This window comes from Camellia sinensis, chromosome 2, assembly GCF_055761805.1.
Source record: "Camellia sinensis isolate YWXY chromosome 2, ASM5576180v1, whole genome shotgun sequence".
NCBI lineage: Eukaryota > Viridiplantae > Streptophyta > Magnoliopsida > Ericales > Theaceae > Camellia > Camellia sinensis.
Window position 1 is genome coordinate 7,960,209 of NC_138962.1, and position 18,301 is coordinate 7,978,509.

The following is an 18,301-nucleotide window of genomic DNA, read 5'->3' on the forward strand; positions in this document are numbered from 1 at the left end:
ACACAATAAGTGTCGCTATTAGTGTGCTTACTTTTGGCATTGACAAATTGGCGTGGGTAAAAAGTTAAACATTTAGCGACGATAACACTATTCGTCAGTAAAAGTTTTGCTAGTGAAATAATGTGATTTAGTAATTTGTGTTTTTATTATGACTTTCAAAGAGTTTTAAATATTCTAGTTATTGAATTGTAAAATTAAAGTGATCATCGAATTAGATCACAAAATGAACTCACCAAGCCAAACACACTCGTAAGTTGAGATGACTAATTTGAAATAATTTAAACTTTTCCAAAGAATGTTAGATTATCAATTTCAATATGTTTGGTTTTATTCGCAGAAACTTGTTTGGAATTTTTTTTTTTTGAAAACTAAAAAAAAATTGATGAAAAATAAAAAAATACTTATTATTTTTGTATAATTTTATCTTTTAAGAAGTCATAAATAATTTTAAAAATTTTAAAAATATATTTTTAATTTTTATAGTTCTCAAATTAATTTTAATTTTGAAAAAAAAAACAAAAAAATATTTTTATTTATTTATTTATTTTTTGGTGATCTGCCTCTAAAAGAGGAGGCGATGGTACCTCTCAAAATTTCCTCTTTTTTTCTAGCATAGGTAAACCCCTCTTTTGTTCTCTCTCTCTGAAAAAACACACAAATCAGTTTGGAGAATACAATCAAGACCCTTTCTCAATCTCTCTGCAAATTTGTGGACTTCGGGTGAGACCCAATCAAGAAGCAATCGAGACCTTCATGAGCATCACCGGCGCGTCTGAGTCGGTCGCCTTGCAAAAACTCGAGGTGAATTTTTAATTTTTTCGTTTTTTTCCCCATCATTTAGCGATCGAAATTTGCGATTAATGTGATTGTTTGTCCTAGGGTTTTGTATTGGAGTTTCAATATTTTTTTCATGTGTTGCGTTGCGTGTTGGGTTGTTGGAATTAGCTTAAAGTTAGGGTTTTTTTTTTTAATTAAAAAAACTGCTTCGATTGTGGATTTAGTTTGTGAGTGTTGTTCTATTCTCATTATCATCTGTAAAATGATTAATTTTCTAAAACCATCTTTCTAAAATGAATTTTCTAAAATGTTTAATTTTCGATTGTTGGGTTGTTTCTTTATTTCTTCATTCCATCTCTTTCTTAACTTCTGTTTTCTCTATTTTATCAACGATTGACTTTACAGCAAACTCTTCTATCTCAGGTTGGTCGGCAACCACCAACCCGGTAAGTGATTTTACTTTTAAATTTGTTTGGTAACAGAAGCTAACTTCAAGCCTGGCAATCTTATTATTACCAGTTATTTTATCAACGTACACTTATTTTTCATATAGCAGTACACAATTTTTGACGCAATCACTATGCCCATGTTAGTGTCCAGATTATTTGAACTTTGCCTTTTCTGATTTAATACACCTTTATGACAATCACATACACTTTTGGTGATTAGAATTTAGCCCATTATTTTCTTGTTTTGCTCATACAAAATTGCACCATTGCAGGGAAGCAGGTCAAACTGTTGGGGGAAGAGGTACTTATCTATGGAACTTGAAATTCTGATTGTATATATCTTTTACCATTATGCTCAATAGTTTAAAATCCAACTGTTTATTCTTTGGCCTCACCTGAGATGCATGCAATAGACTTGCTTCAGTCATGTAATTGGTTTGTTGAATGTCACTTAATTACTGTGGAGCTTGTCATTTATGTTGTCACCTTGTCTTGCAACATCTATTTCAAGTTTAAAATTCTTTGCAAGCCTCATGACTGCGCATCCTCAGCACCGTTGGTCCCTGTACGCCGCAAATCAGCACCGCCACCGATGCTAACAGGTTCGCTCTCTTGCTCACTCCCTTTCACTCTCTCGCTCTCTCGCTCCCACTCTCGGTCTCTCTCTCTCTCTCTACCCCTTCTTCTATTTACCCAACTGTGAACTCTTGCTTTCTGGTTGTTTATTCTACCCATTCAGTTTAATTTTGTCTTCATTTCTGAAATAGGTTTGTTTGAAGTGGTTTCATTACCAAGATTTCACTTCTTGAGGAATATTAGAACATGGAAATAATTGCAAGCAAAGTAGGTGCAACCATTAGAATCAATACCAAGAAAATGACTGAAACAAAAGGCTCGGAATGGTATTACCCCAATCAAATCTCCTGTTGAACATTTTTTAAAAACAAACCAACCAATTAACATCGTATGGTGCACCGTCAAGAAATTTCAGAGACTTCTTGGTAATGTAATTTACAAAATGAGCTCAAACTATGGTGAAACAGGATTTATGAAGCCGACCTAAGCAGTAGGGACAAGGCTTTGTTGAATGGAGATCAATAGTATTGCTGTTGAGGATGCAATGATAATCAAATGTTGGGCTACAGTATTGCTACAGTGCATGTGAGCAGAAATTACTGCAATTCTGTGAACAGTACTGCAGTATGAACAATAAGCACTACTTTTTTCTCCTCAAGGTAGATTGCTCCAGCATCAATCATGCATGACTAAAATTCTCGGCTTAAGCAAAAAATTTGATCCATATAAGGAACAGACACTTGCACCACAACGTTAAAGCCTCACCCCACCTCTACATTAGAATATTGTGTTTGACAAAGCGAACTGAAGTAGAACAGGAATAGGAACAAAACACAACTTTTACTGAGCATATTGCCATATTCTAACAAAGAATTGTAGTCATAATGGCAAAATACTTGAATAATATCAGATTCTGTATGGAAAACTGAATTATAAACAACTGCGCCTCACGCAAACATGCAAAAATAGTTTTAAGTAAATGTTAGTATCTACAGCGCCAACAATGAGACAGAAATCTTTGGATACCTTATCATCCCTTCGCTTTCGTTCCTTCTCCTTTGCCTTCTCTTTCAGTTCTGTTTTGTATTTCTCAAAGATCTCCCTTAAGAAGCTCTCTTCCACATTGAACCTGCACAAGGGCATGTGATAATGCTAGTTCATGACAAAAAACAGAGTAGAGAGAAAATTATTTCATAGAAGTTTGTGGGAGTTCAAAATAATAATAATAATAATAATAATAATAATAATAATAATAATAATAATAATAATAATAATAATAATAATAATAATAATAATAATAACAATAATAACAATAATAACAATAATAATAATAATAATAATAAAAGGGTAGGCTTGCAAATACTTTGATCTACAATATTAGACTAATTTTTGGGTGCAATTTCTTGATATATACACAATTGTTACATTTTAACATGGATACAGGGCGTCAGACACAGAATGTGGCATCTTAGCAAGTCATAACATGTAGTTGCTACCAAGCATGATTGTTTATGGTCGGGTTTTTTTGGTAGATAAATAAGAGCACATTACTGTCAATCATTTCCCCCATCCATCTGTACATAACCAACAAAAAAGGACATGGGTCCATTAAAGCATCAGGAATGATCAAAGTACAAGGAGAGGAATAGTATTGCTGCAGCAAATTCCTAATAAATGGAAATAGTGGCACCAAATGTACATTCTTCTGAATGTTTCAAAAGAAAGTACAGGGTGCAGGATTCCATAGATCTAAATAGGTGCCAAACACATGAACACTAAATTCAGGCGAACAGGTGTCTGTACATGTCACTAATGCTGGTTTGAATTCTTGTGGAAATGTAGAGTAACACAAAACCATTAAGGCTATACAACAATTTTAATTTCCTGAAAGAAGAGAAATAATATATACATATATAGAAAGAGATGTGAACAAGTTCTAGATTTTCTTCTAATGACTTAAATTCACATTTCAATATTTGACAAGTAATACCATGTCTCTTGTCTATCTTCAACGAGTTGTTTGCAGTCCTCCCATTTTGAAGATGCAGTTACGTCCTGTATGAAGTAAGCAATCAAATGAAAATTTGAAAGGAAAAAAAAAAGAAAAGAGAAAGCAGAAGTCTTGCATCCATTTGGTAGACTTATCTTTTCTTTTTGTTCTTTTTTTATTTTTTACACAACTGTTGGCTTCTAACTCTGTACCATTTTGTTCTAGCTTTCTGCTTTGCTTTCTAACAAAGGACTTAACATCCGTGAGGCACACGTGTTCTCAACTACTGATGGTTATTCTTTGGATGTATTTGTGGTGGATGGATGGCCTGTTGAGGTATTTCTTAAATTCTTTTGTAACATCTTTATACTAATACTGCTTTGGTTTTGTGCTATTCTGTTTTCCATAGTCAAACAGTTTGGTTCCACTTCTTCTAAAAATGTTTATGCCATTGCTGTCTCTATCTGTTATGGTACCTGCTTTTCTCACTGTAGTGTATTCTTTCCCCAATCTCTCTCTCAAAAAATGCATAGAGAAAAAGTGATAGAAGAAATCAAAATAATAGAATCCTACACACTGTTACTTCTCCTGTTGTATGATAATTAATGTTATGTGCTTGCTCTGCAAATATTCTGTTACCTTGTTGGTGGTATGTGAATGCAAGAAAAATGCTTATTTTACTGATATTACATCTCATCTAGATGGTTGTGTAGACTAACTGTGCTTATGCCGGGACAGTGAGGCCTTGTAATAAGGAGCATTGTGATTATATTTCTTTTATGACAGGGATCTGTGGTGAGTCCAAATGTTGCTGACTTTGCAATGTTGTGGTCAGGATACAAAGGGATTATGTGAAGCTATGGAGAAAGCAATTGCTAGAAATGAGGTAACTAATTTGTTTCCATTCTATGATTAATTGCTCCTCCAAATATATCCTAAGATAATTTGGATGCTTTTTTTCCTTCAAATATATCCTATTTTTCATTCTATCTACTTCTATGGTTTGACTTACAAGAAAATTTACATGACTGAATGGTTGTACCAGTCGTTTTGGTAAATTTGTAGAGATCCAATTCGATAAGCATGGGAAGATCTCTGGAGCTGCAGTTCGAACATATCTTCTTGAAAGATCGCGTGTTTGCCAAGTCTCTGACCCAGAGAGGAACTACCACTGCTTTTACATGCTCTGTGCAGCCCCACCTAAAGTGAGCTTATGCAATCGAATCTAAATCACCGCTGACATGACGCACAATAACCATATATAGTGAGCTAACAGTAATATTTTATTCCAGGATGCAAAGAAATTCAAACTAGGAGACCCAAAAACATACCACTATCTAAATCAAACCAATTGTTATGAAGTGGCAAATGTGGATGATGCAAGGGAATATCTGGAGACCAGAAATGCCATGGATATTGTAGGAATCAGCCAGGATGAGCAGATGCGTGTGTGTGTATGTGTGTGTATCCACTACGTGCAAAAACAGAGAAAATTATTGAAATGAGCCATTTTATGAATCCAAATTAATATAATGAATTTTATTTTAATTTTTTTTGTAGGATGCTATATTCCGTGTGGTAGCTGCAATACTTCATCTTGGAAACATTGACTTCGTCAAAAGGAATGAAACAAATTCTTCAAAACTGAAAGATGAGAAAGCACACTACCATCTTCAAACAGCTGCAGAGCTACTCATGTCAGAACTCTAATCAACTTGACCTATTAAATACTGTTTGGTACATCTTCAAGACTTCAACTATATACTTATATCATCTTAATATGCTTATATCCAGGTGTGATGAGAAAGCACTTGAAGACTCACTTTGCAAGCGTGTGATAGTAACTCCAGATGGAAATATTACAAAATCACTAGATCCAGCTTCAGCTGTCAAAAGTCGTGATGCCCTGGCAAAGACAATATACTCCAGGCTTTTTGATTGGTAAGTAAATCAAACACACCTCTATGAATTTCAAATTTTTTTCCCTCCAGACTGATAGCACTCCAACGTCAGACGTTTATACTCCTGCTAGATCAATTACATTTGGAAGGAGGAAACAAAAATGTCTGGTGTCTCAGATTCCTCGTCTGAGCTGAGTAAACAAATAAGAAAAACTCAAGTACAACAACACTCAGAGAAAATTATTAAGGAGTGACGGTTATTGTTTCAGACACTTTAGGATGTTATTAGTTGTGGTGAAACCACAACACCACGAGGAAACTGTTGGGAAACTCATCTTAGAGACTGCTTATTTTGATGGACCATTTTCCCCATGATGTTATAAAGACCTTCATGCAGAAAGCCTTCTAAGAATTGGACTGTTTATAACTTCTATTGAGGGCACGAAACTGAAATCCCTATTAAAAGTGAAGTTAGTTCATGTCAAGCCTTTTATCACAAGGTACTTAGCCCCTTTGACTCTTAGGCCTTATGATGCACAATTAGTTACCGGCTGTATAGCTTTTCATAAAAATGCAAGTACTTCCCACTTCCTATAATCAGGCTGCAAGATCAACAATAAGCAGATAGAGACTGGTAGATTTCCTTAGAACAGTTTGAGTGGAATGTCATGCATCCACCTTATTATCTTAACTTATTGATAAGAAAGCTTGTAACCAGTGGTTTCTAAATTATTTTATACTAAAAAATTTATCCTTAAATTTAATTTGGAAAACTTAAAATCTTTAGCACTAGTAATTCAGCCCTGAAAATATTAGTTTAATTAAACAACAGTCTACAAATTAACTCAGCCAGACCTAGAGTACCTGGCGTCAAACAGTCCCTAACATAACATCAAAAAAAACAAAGACAAATTATGGATTGAACCAGTCAGAGGATTTACTATGAAGAACTAACCAGGTCTTCTTCAAATTGGGTTTAACTATATTAGCAAATTGAAGAAGCTGCTCAGACCCTCATTTTCAAATATTAGGATCTCCGGGTTGTTTATCAACCATTTGAAATTTGACCATGAGAGAGAGAGAGAAGTTGGATTTGAATTCACTTGCTATAAACCGGAAACTATTGCCATTAAGGTCACAAGTTCTAGAGGATATTTCACTTCTTTGAGGAAAAAGGATGAACCAAAGCTCAATTTGAGTGATAAAGGGATGCTTCCCCCATTCAAGACTGCCTCCCTAATATTCAAGAGTTTCTTATAAATTTTTGTTGTGTTTAAGGAAGGAAAGTAGAGTTGTGCATACAACTTAGTGCTCACATGTGAAAATTAAACAAGTAAAGGCATGATGAATCTTTAAAAAAAATTATGTTTTATTTTTTTCTTTTACAAGTTACAAAAGAAGATTATTTTGAGAAAGTAGAAGGCTTATTTTATATATATATATATATATTGAAAATTAGTTCTAGAAGGCTTATTGATTCCCAAACATTTGTTTTCTCGACTGATGATGATAATAATGATGGGCTACAATCTCATGACAGATGGCTCCTTGATTTTAGTGGTGATTTCTTTGATGATGAGGTTGGTGGTGATTTCGGGTACACAAAAACTAGAACTCACAGCATGAATGAACAACGTTGGCATTTAACATCTGAGGTAGGCTTTTAAGTACTCTCTTCTGACTAATACCCCCATCCATTTTGAACTGATTTTGTATTCTTTTGGCTAATGCATATCTTTTTTTGACGCATTGAGAGTAGCTCCACTCGCTGTATCTTTGTTCCTTGATGAAGCCATCATGCATTTCATACTTAATATTAGACATTATTTCATTAAATGCTTAAGATATCTCATACCTCTCAATACCCCTGCTGTAAAGTGAGAGTGTAACCTTATTTTATTGGTTACATAACTTTTGGGGACATTAGGTCTTAGATGTCTGTATACTGCAGAACAACAACACTTATTTGACAATAGGATTTTTTTTAACAACACTGTTTAGAATGTGAAACTATTCTATTTATCCAATAAATAAATGGGATAACTATTCTATTATATAAAGTGCACCAGAGTTGTGTTGGAAGCTATCACTTTTTTTTTTTTTTAAACTTTTTCAAGAATGTCTTTATACCTAGTAACTGTCAGTCTTTCCCACTCAGTAGCCGTCACATCTAATAACAGTAAGAATAATTGTTTCTTTTGTCAAACCGTCCAAAATTGCTATTAGTTTTCCTCAACCATCATACTATCCAAAAATTTAAATATAAAATTGCAAATACGTTTGCACACACCGCTTGTACATATATATGTGGGAAGGATTCTCATGGGTTGCTTTTTATGGAAATTTTCTCTGAAGCATTTTTTTTAATGCACTTTATGGTGGGAAATTTCACTTGTGTTTTTTGTAGGGTGACGTGGGAAACAACAACGTTGACAGTGACAGTGTTGTGGCACGTACCTTCTTAATAAGAACAAAAACTGAGGAGGATCAAAATAAGCTTGTAGCAGCAATTTAGGAATGTCCCTCCTGCTTGAAATACACATGGAACTGATTTTCCATCACATTGTACAACCCTTGAGCTTCAACAAAATTGCAAATGCAAAAGCTTTGTGTAGGGTGGTCTTGTTAAAGCTGATGAATCCTCCTTTTCTTTTGGAAGGAGGGCGAGCTCCAAAAATCTACCAAGCGGAGCCAATATTCAGAAGTTGACAATACTTTCATATGTACAAGAGGCTAATGCACCTGTATCATGTAGAGAAGAAAGGATGTTCTCCTCCAAAGTGGGTATTTTACATTCTTTTTTTTTCCTTCTATTTATAATGCAAAGATTAGCAAAGAACTTGGCTTGAGTAGCTCCTATTAAAATGCCTTTATATGTTGGTCATCTCTTCTGAAATGCGCCTAGGAATGTCAAATAATGCAGCTGGGCTGGAGGTTGCAGATGCACCAAGCTCATCTGAGATGCATGAATCAGATTTGTCTATTGCAGCTGCTGGTTTGTTGCTGCTGTCGCCCTTGTGGTTGATGCTTGCTGGGCGGCGGCGGCTGCTGCTGCTGCAATGTTGCTATTAGGCGGCTGCTACTAGATGTTGGTCTGCTGGATAAGTTTGTGGATACTATTCGTGTCGTTTTGCCTGTCTTTGTTAGTTTCATGTTTTCATTTTGTTATCTGTTGTTTGTAATGTGGGTTTGCAATTTGGATGTATTTGGGTATTTTAGTGAGTTTACCCTTTTAGGTTTTATACATTGCTTCTAAAAGCAGTATCAGCAGTGTTTTTTTTGCTTGCACATCAACTTTAGGAGATTGCATATTAATGTTACTAGTTTGTAATAGTGGAGTCTGAGGGATGCCTCTTGTAAATCTGTAAGTCTTATAAAAATATATAAATTATTTTCAATTATCTTTGTTGGTAAATGTGTCGCCAAAAGTTTATTTTTGCCAACTCATATTGTGTTATTAGAAGTGTATTTTTAGCCAATGTCAATTTGTCGTTGCCAAAAGTAAACTTTTATCGACAAACAAATCGTCGGCAAATGACAATATTTCCTGACATAAATGTGTTGTCAAAAGTTTATTTTTGCCCACTCATATTGTGTTGCTAAAAGTGTATTTTTTGCCAATGTTAATTTGTCGTTGCCAAAAGTGAAGCTTTATTGTTGCCAAAAGTGAAGCTTTATTGTCGCCAAAAGTTTACTTTTGTCGACGCATATTTTGTTGCTAAAAGTATATTTTTTGCCCATGCAAATTTGTGTCGCGAAAAGTGACACACAATCATCATATTTGAATGACTTTTACCGACGCAAGGTAAATTGCCGACGATGGATGAAGGCTTTTGTAACGCCCTCAAAATAATAACATTAAACCCATCAAATAAGACATTCATTGACATATAAAATAACCACATTCTTCTATTCATCCGAGTTTGATTATAAAAGTATCACATGTTAACAACAAAAGCAAAATGCCCTACGGGCTTACAGCTTTCCAAGTTAACACTTGGTTACAACAAAAGAGTGCTAACTCATACACGTTAAGCCCTTGGCTTGAATTTACATGTAATACATCAAAAGTAAAACGACAAAAGTATGTCCGCCTCTAGCCTCCCAAGCTATGTCCTTGGAGGTGGCATGCTACCTGTACCTGAAAATGATATTCCCATATAGGGTGAGCCACAGCCCAGTAGAAATACACTAAACCAACCATGAACAATGACTAAAAGATTAGCAATTGATAGATGGCCAACACTGATACATTCACATAAATCACATATTTATGTCATACGACTTATGAGTCCAAGTTACTTTTCATTTTCCCCCTTTTCAACAGATAAGCATGTTAGCTCTATCATTATTTCAACAGATATGTATAACAATAATATCCCACATTCACAGATATGCATATAAGCTGTATCCACATTCTCAACAGATATGTATAACAACAATATCCCACATTCACAGATAAGCATACAAGCTGTATTCACACTTCACAAAGATAAGCATATAAGCTCTATCTTCACTTTTCTAGACAAGCATATGAGCTGTATCTACGGAGTTCATCCCCTATCTTCTCCCAACACTATCCGGTTTAGAGGTACATCCCCCATCTTCCCCTAAACCGCAGAGTACATCCCCCATCTCCTCCTCTACACATAACGTATACAAACACATTGGTTCTATATACAACCACTCAATACATATAGTTAACGTATTCTATCAATCATCAAATTCCATGACACATTCCATTGATTAGTTTTTGTTTGCCTAATCATCATGCATTGTCTACAACAATCACAACTATCCTCCACCGATAGCCCAAAGCAGTTATTTCTATACAGAAAATAAATGCACAATGGATATTCAATCAACATTTCATTTCGGTGTGTGATAAACAATTCAACTACACCCTTTAACCCCATACATTCCCAATCTCAACAATTCTATTTCATTTCCTCATTTCTCACAATTAATTATCCCAATTAATCAAACAATGTAATTAGGTCATTTTCCATAATTAACATTTCAACCCTTAGGTCCCATTTTCATCAATGATTCAACATTTATTTCGTTTCTCCATGCCAAACATGCATCTAGGTTTATTATAAATAAAACCCCAACTTTTGTAAAATAACACAAAAGCCCCAAACTCTCACAAAATTACCAAACCAACCCCAACATCTCAAAATACCAAAACTTAAAGACAAAATCCATAGAGAGGAGTAGGATATCCCTACCTCGAAGTTTGAGCCAAAAAGGAGATGAAGACTCGAAGATCAACATGCTCCAAATCCAAACTTTTTCAGATTAAAACAAAGCTCTCAACGCCCTCTATCTTTTTAACAAAGGCCCTAGGCTAGATTCACACTCTAGGGAGATCAAATCTTAGAGAGAGTGCAAAGTTTAGAGAGAGAGTGTCTCGGATCTAGGGTTTGATCAAAAAGAAGTGAAAAACTGAAGTTCAAAATCGCTACTGCCCGCTGATATAAAACACCCTCGCTCAAGCGAAGACTTTGTCGCTCGAGCGACCAGACACAGAAAACACTCGCTCGAGCCAAGAAGTTCTCGCTCGAGCCAACAACTCAGAAGTGCGCTCGAGCGAAATAATGCTCGCTCGAGCCAGCAACTCAAACCCTCAGGTCTGCAACTAGAAGCACGCTCGAGCGACAGACCTCTCGCTCGAGCGAAGAACAAACCAAGCCGCTCGAGCAAAGAAAGCTTGCTCGAGCCAAGAAATGCAACTCACAGGTCCAGAACCAGACGCAATCGCTCGCTCGAGCGAAGCCACTCTGGCTCGATCCACCAGACACAACCTCAACTCTCGCTCGAGCGACCAACTCCTCGCTCGAGCGAAGGTCCAAAAATCTGGGCAGCAACACTAGGCTCCCAAACACAACCAACCTGTAACGAACCTGCCCAACACATCCTATAACTCAATATACAAGTAAAGAGGATGCAAACAGGATAATAAACAACTACCAACATCCACGGACACATGTCCGGATCACTGTACAACAAGGGTAAACCCGGGATCGCTATAGCTTTTAACGACGACTATGTTCGTCGCTAAAGGCATTACTTTTACCAATGCAATGATAATTTCGTCAGCAAAAACTTTTGCCAACTCACTTTTGCCTACGGGTTGCCAACGTAGCTTTGTGTGTCGGCAAAACTCTTTGCCGACGAATTTTCCCTTTTAGCAACATATTTTGTTGCGTTGCAAAAAATGTAATTTCTTGTAGTGTATACAAAATATATATGTATGAACTTTTCTTGAAAACAACCATTTCAATCAACGCCATAGGCGATTCATCTTTCTTTTTCTTTTCATTAATCCCCGTTCTCAATCTTTCACAACATTAACAATACCTTAGGAAATAATTTCACTAAGCCCACTACACTCTTCCATTTTCCAAATATACACAGATATGCTTTTCAAAATATATATTTCTTTAAAAGTCCGTTCTCCTTCACATTTTCCAAAAGACAAATATGACATTTTGGCCTTTTTCCCGATACAAACAATTCTAAACATGCACCGTCATAAAAAGAGATAACAACTCACCGACATGCATGAGATAAACCAATGAGGCAACTCGCCCCTCCAAAACCATAATCAACACAATCCATGATATTTCCAAACACACTGAAATATCAACAACAAACTTTGCTCTACTAGCCATGCACATAGTAAGCCAAAGATACACCTCGCACAACAACATACCAGTTTACCAGGCGCTAGCTGGAAGGGTATGGTACCTTAGATTCTCAGCGCAGTCAGTTTACCAGGCGCTAGCTGGAAGGTAACGGTACCTCTGATTATCAGTGCAGGGTATGACACCACCAATCGAAATGCAACAGGGCATAACCAACATGTACAACATATATACATAAACTATCCAAATACAAACCATGTGTTAAAGTATATGAACACATAGGTGTGTGGAGTGCATCCCCTATCTTCTCACACACACTGGAGTACAACCCCTCTCTCCTCCCTAACAAGTATGCATATATAATGCATCTCAATATTTCATCACATAAGATGTTCAATTAACAATGGTGTAATGCATACACGACAATTCAACACAACGACGTCATCCTCCACCGATGACCAAGGACAAAACCTCTAGATGCAAATATTTAGTACATCTATTAAAGACTCAATTACTATGAGACCACAAACCCGACAACAATATTAACATGGTAGTTCAAGATACAGTTCCACACATGTGTGTGTTCAACACTCATGAAACAACAATCCAATTTTCATACGTATTTCAAAATACCTTTCCCATTTCACAAAACAAGTTCCATATCCCTTTTATTTTCACAAAATCAACTCCGTCCCTTTTGTTGTTACAAAACCAAATTCATTCCTTTGTTTTACAAAACCACTTCCATTGACAATAAAGTCATAACTCACACTAATCCACTACATTCATTACAAACCATTCCAAAGTCAACGTTAATCCCTTAGGCATTAACACCTTCACCCAACCCACATCAACACTAGAGATTTATAATATAGATTCACTATCCTCCATTTTAATTTAATTTATCAGTCAAAATATGATTTAGGGCTTTTTCTTCCATCAACTACAACATGCTAATTTACACTCCAATTAGCCCAAAGTATCCATCAATGACAACATAACCATTTTCCAACACCCAACCCTAGGTTCCTTCTCATGATTTCAAATAAATCCAACATGGATATGATTTTTATGCAATACAAAATTACCACATGCCTATCTATAGACGAAGTATTGAAAAAGAACAAGGAGAATCCCTACCTCAAATGGAGAACTCAAATAGAGAAGATGACCTGAAATCAAAGTGCTCCAAATCCCAAATTTCATGGATCACAACGAAGCCCTCGACGATCAACACACTTCTTACAAAGGCCCAAGGTGAGGAAAACACTCTAGCTAGATCAATCCTAGGAGAGAAGTTCGGTTTTAGAGTGAGGTGCTCTCCAATGGCTTTTTCGGAAAAGTAAGAGAGAGAAAGGAAATCAAAAAGTGATTCAAAAAGCTGAATCTCGGTGTGTTATACAGGTCGACCCGCTCGAGCGTGGAAACCCCCGCTCGAGCGTCACTCACAGACTCCCGCTCGAGCGCCAAAACCCTCGCTCGAGCGGCGGATACCACCATCCAGAAGTTTTGCAGAACAGGTCCCCGCTCGACCGTGGAAACCCCCGCTCGAGCATCACACACAAACTCCCGCTCGAGCGTCCAACCTCACGCTCGAGCGTCCAACACTACAGAGGAAGTACTGGGAAGGTGATTTTCCCGCTCGAGCTCCGAAACTCCCGCTCGAGCAGAGAGGCCAAAAACTGGGCAAAGATTCTAAGTTTTAAAACACAACCAACTTATTCCTAACAAGTCCAACACAACCCAAAACTCTAAGATAAGGAGTAAGGGATTGAAAAGAGGATAAGACAACAACAAATCAACGGAACCAAGTCTGGATTACAGTTCAATAACAACAGGGAAAACCGGGATCGCTATAAATTTTCTGCAACTTCCATTTTTATTTCTATTCAACTTCTTTTTTTCTTCAAGTTTTTTTTCAATTCAACTTCCTTTTTTATTTAATTTCCAAATAGACCGTTAAGGTATAGTGGTTTCTGGATTGAACTTCCATTTTTAATTTTATGCAACTTTCACATTTATTTTTATTCAACTTCCATTTTTATTCAATTTACTTTTCTATTAAACTTCCTTTTTTATTTAATTTCCAAACAGATCGTTAATGTATAGTGGTTTCTTTAATGAACTTCCATTTTTAATTTTCTGCAACTTTCATTTTTATTTTTATTTAACTTCTTTTTTCATTCAAGTTTCTTTTCTACTCAACTTCCTTTTTTATTTAATTTCCAAATAGATCGTTACGGTATAGTGGTTTCTGGATTGAACTTCCATTTTTAATTTTATACCACTTTCATTTTTATTTTTATTCAAGTTCTATTTTTATTCAATTTAATTTTCTATTAAACTTCCTTTTTTATTTAATTTCCAAACAGATCGTTAAGGTATAGTGGTTTCTTGAATGAACTTCAATTTTTAATTTTCTTCAACTTCCATTTTTATTTTTATTCGACTTCCATTTTTATTCATGTTATTTTTCTATTCAACTTCCTTTTTTATTTAATTTCCAAATAGATCGTTAAGGTATAATGGTTTCTTGAATGAACTTCCATTTTTAATTTTCTGCAACTTCCATTTTTATTTCTACTAAACTTCTTTTTTTATTCAGTTTCTTTTCTATTCAACATCCTTTTTTTTTTTAAAATTTTCAAATAGATTGTTAAGGTATTGTGGTTTCTGGATTGAACTTCCATTTTTAATTTTATGCAACTTTCACTTTTATTTTTATTCAACTTTCATTTTTATTCAATTTACTTTTCAATTGAACTTCCTTTTTTATTTAATTTCCAAATAGATCGTTATGGTATAGTGGTTTCTTTAATGAACTTCCATTTTTAATTTTATGCAACTTCCATTTTTATTTTTATTCAACTTCCATTTTTATACAAGTTATTTTTCTATTCAACTTCCTTTTTTATTTAATTTCCAAATAGATCGTTAAGTCATAGTGTTATCCTGAATGAATTTCCATTTTTAATTTTCTGCAACTTCCATTTTTTTTTCATTTTACTTCCTTTTTCATTCAAGTTTATTTTCTACTCAACTTCCTTTTTTATTTAATTTCCAAATAGATCGTTAAGGTATAGTGGTTTCTGGATTGAAATTCCATTTTTAATTTTCTGCAACTTCCACTTTTATTTTTATTCAACTTCCATATTTATTCAATTTATTTTTCTATTAAACTTCCTTTTTTTCTTAATTTCCAAATAGATCGCTAAGGTGTAGTGGTTTCTTGAATGAACTTCCTTTTTTAATTTTCTGCAACTTCCATTTTTATTTTTATTCGACTTCCAATTTTATTCAAGTCATTTTTCTATTCAACTTCCTTTTTTATTTAATTTCCAAATACATCGTTAAGGTATAGTGGTTTCTTGAATGAACTTCCAATTTTAATTTTCTGCAACTTCCATTTTTATTTTTTTTCAACTTTTTTTTTTGTTCAAGTTTTTTTCTATTCAACTTCCTTTTTTATTTAACATCCAAATAGACCGTTAAGGTATAGTGGTTTCTGGATTGAACTTCCATTTTTAATTTTATGCAACTTTCACATTTATTTTTATTCAACTTCCATTTTTACTCAATTTACTTTCTATTAAACTTCCTTTTTTATTTAATTTCCAAATAGATCGTTAAGGTATTGTGGTTTCTTGAATGAACTTCCATTTTTAATTTTCTGCAACTTCCATTTTTATTTTTATTTTACTTCCTTGTTCATTCAAGTTTATTTTCTACTCAACCTCCTTTTTATTTAATTTCCAAATAGATCGTTAATGTATAGTGGTTTCTGCATTGAACTTCCATTTTTAATTTTATGCAACTTTAATTTTTATTTTTATTAAACTTCCATTTTTATTCAATTTACTTTTCTATTAAACTTCCTTTTTTATTTAATTTCCAAATAGATCGTTAAGGTATAATGATTTTTTGAATGAACTTCCATTTTTAATTTTCTGCAACTTCCATTTTTATTTTTATTTAACTTCCTTTTTCATTCTATTTTCTTTTCTACTCAACTTTCTTTTTTATTTAATTTCCAAACAGATCGTTAAGGTATAGTGGTTCCTGGATTGAACTTCCATTTTTAATTTTATGCAACTTCCATTTTTATTTTTATTCAACTTCCATTTTTATTTAATTTACTTTTCTATTAAACTTCCTTTTTTATTTAATTTCAAAATAGATTGTTAAGGTATAGTGGTTTCTAGAATGAACTTCCGTTTTTAATTTTCTGCAACTTCCATTTTTATTTTTAATTAACTTCCATTTTTATTCAAGTTACTTTTCAATTCAACTTCCTTTTTTATTTAATTTGCAAATAGGTCGTTAAGGCATAGTGGTTTCTTGAATGAACTTCCAATTTTAATTTTCTGCAACTTCCATTTTTATTTCTATTCTACTTCTTTTTTTATTCAAGTTTCTTTTCTATTCAACTTCCTTTTTTATTTAATTTCCAAATAGATCGTTAAGGTATAGTGGTTTCTGGACTGAACTTCCATTTTTAATTTTATGCAAATTTCATTTTTATTTTTATTCAACTTCCATTTTTATTTAATTTACTTTTCTATTAAACTTCCTTTTTTATTTAATTTCCAAATAGATCGTTAAGGTATAGTGGTTTCTTGAATGAACTTCCATTTTTAATTTTCTGCAACTTTCATTTTTATTTTTATTCAACTTCCATTTTTATTCAAGTTATTTTTTTTTATTCAACTTCCTTTTTTATTTAATTTCCAAATAGATCGTTAAGATATAGTGGTTTCTTGAATGAACTTCCATTTTTATTTTTATTTAACTTCCTTTTTTGTTCAGGTTTCTTTTCTCCTCAACTTCCTTTTTTATTTAATTTCCAAATAGATTGTTAAGGTATAGTGGTTTCTGGATTGAACTTCCACTTTTAATTTTCTGCAACTTCCACTTTTATTTTTATTCAATATCCATTTTTATTTAATTTACTTTTCTATTAAACTTCCTTTTTATTTAATTTCCAAATAGATCGTTATGGTATAGTGGTTTCTTGAATGAACTTCAATTTTTAATTTTCTGCAACTTCCTTTTTTATTTTTATTCGACTTCCAACTTTATTCAAGTCATTTTTCTATTCAACTTCCTTTTTTATTTAATTTCCAAATACATCGTTAAGGTATAGTGGTTTCTTGTAGGGGTGAGCATGGTCCGGATTGGATCGGATTGGGATAAAATCAGGACCAATCCGTTATTTACGGTTCCTGAAAAATTGGAACCAATCCAATCCGTTTAAATCATGGAACCAATCCGAACCAATCCATTTAAATACGGATTGGATCGGTTTAGGACCACGGATTCACATAATTAAATAACAAATATATATATATATATATATAACACTTGAATTTTATAAAAATATAAACATAACGCTATATTAGTTCCATAATAGCAATATGTTTTTCTATAATAACGACATACTGTTCTATAATTTAAACAACCATAACAAAATTGGTTTCACCATAAGTATTTAGACCATTGCAAATTAAAACTTAAAACTAACAAACAAAAGTAATAAAAGAAGATATTATACGGTTTTAGGTTTGAGTTTAGATTTTATATAGAATAAGAGAAGATACTATGGGGGAGGTTGTATAATAAAAATATAGACTATTTGTATACGGTCCGGATCGGTTCTAATCTAGAACCGTGGGATTCAATCCGGAACCAATCCGTGAACTACGGATTTTTAATTCTTCAATCCGGAACCGAACCGCGGATTCAAAAAACCAATCCAAACCTATCGGATTGGACTGGACTGGATTGGATTACGGATTTCACGGATTCCTTGCTCAGCCCTAGTTTCTTGAATGAACTTCCAATTTTAATTTTCTGCAACTTCCATTTTTATATCTATTCAGCTTCTTTTTTTCTTCAAGTTTTTTTTCTATTCGACTTCCTTTTTTATTTAATTTCCAAATAGATCGTTAAGGTGTAGTG

At 33.9% G+C, this 18,301-nt stretch overlaps 1 protein-coding gene and 1 long non-coding RNA gene across 4 annotated transcripts; both read left to right on the forward strand.

Annotated features, from left to right (window-relative positions):
* Nucleotides 1–560: 560 nt before the first annotated feature.
* Nucleotides 561–4,994, forward strand: LOC145819831 (uncharacterized). Of its 3 annotated transcripts, none has more exons than XR_014360605.1 (6): nt 561–801; nt 1,183–1,828; nt 3,829–3,937; nt 4,018–4,128; nt 4,579–4,678; nt 4,858–4,994. It is a non-coding gene; the product is annotated as an uncharacterized LOC145819831 (long non-coding RNA). The 3 variants fall into 3 exon arrangements; XR_014360603.1 differs by having other exon boundaries at nt 4,838–4,988; XR_014360604.1 differs by having other exon boundaries at nt 4,628–4,678; nt 4,838–4,988.
* A 14-nt stretch (nt 4,995–5,008) lies between these two features.
* LOC145806461 (myosin-12-like) lies at nt 5,009–8,779 on the forward strand. Its single transcript, XM_082903492.1, has 7 exons — nt 5,009–5,246; nt 5,353–5,489; nt 5,587–5,733; nt 7,252–7,348; nt 8,101–8,193; nt 8,309–8,460; nt 8,683–8,779. Exons 1-7 carry the CDS (start codon nt 5,202–5,204, stop codon nt 8,777–8,779), a joined length of 768 nt encoding a protein of 255 aa, XP_082759618.1. The 5' UTR covers nt 5,009–5,201.
* The last annotated feature ends 9,522 nt before the right edge of the window (nt 8,780–18,301 follow it).

Coding starts and splice junctions, on each gene's coding strand:
- LOC145806461 (XM_082903492.1), top strand. CDS start 5,202: ATGGATATTGTAGGAATCAGCCAGGATGAGCAGATGCGTGTGTGT. Junction 8,194..8,308: donor AGGAGGATCAAAATAAGCTT/GTAGCAGCAATT, acceptor AGCTTTGTGTAG/GGTGGTCTTGTTAAAGCTGA. Junction 8,461..8,682: donor TCATGTAGAGAAGAAAGGAT/GTTCTCCTCCAA, acceptor TGTCTATTGCAG/CTGCTGGTTTGTTGCTGCTG.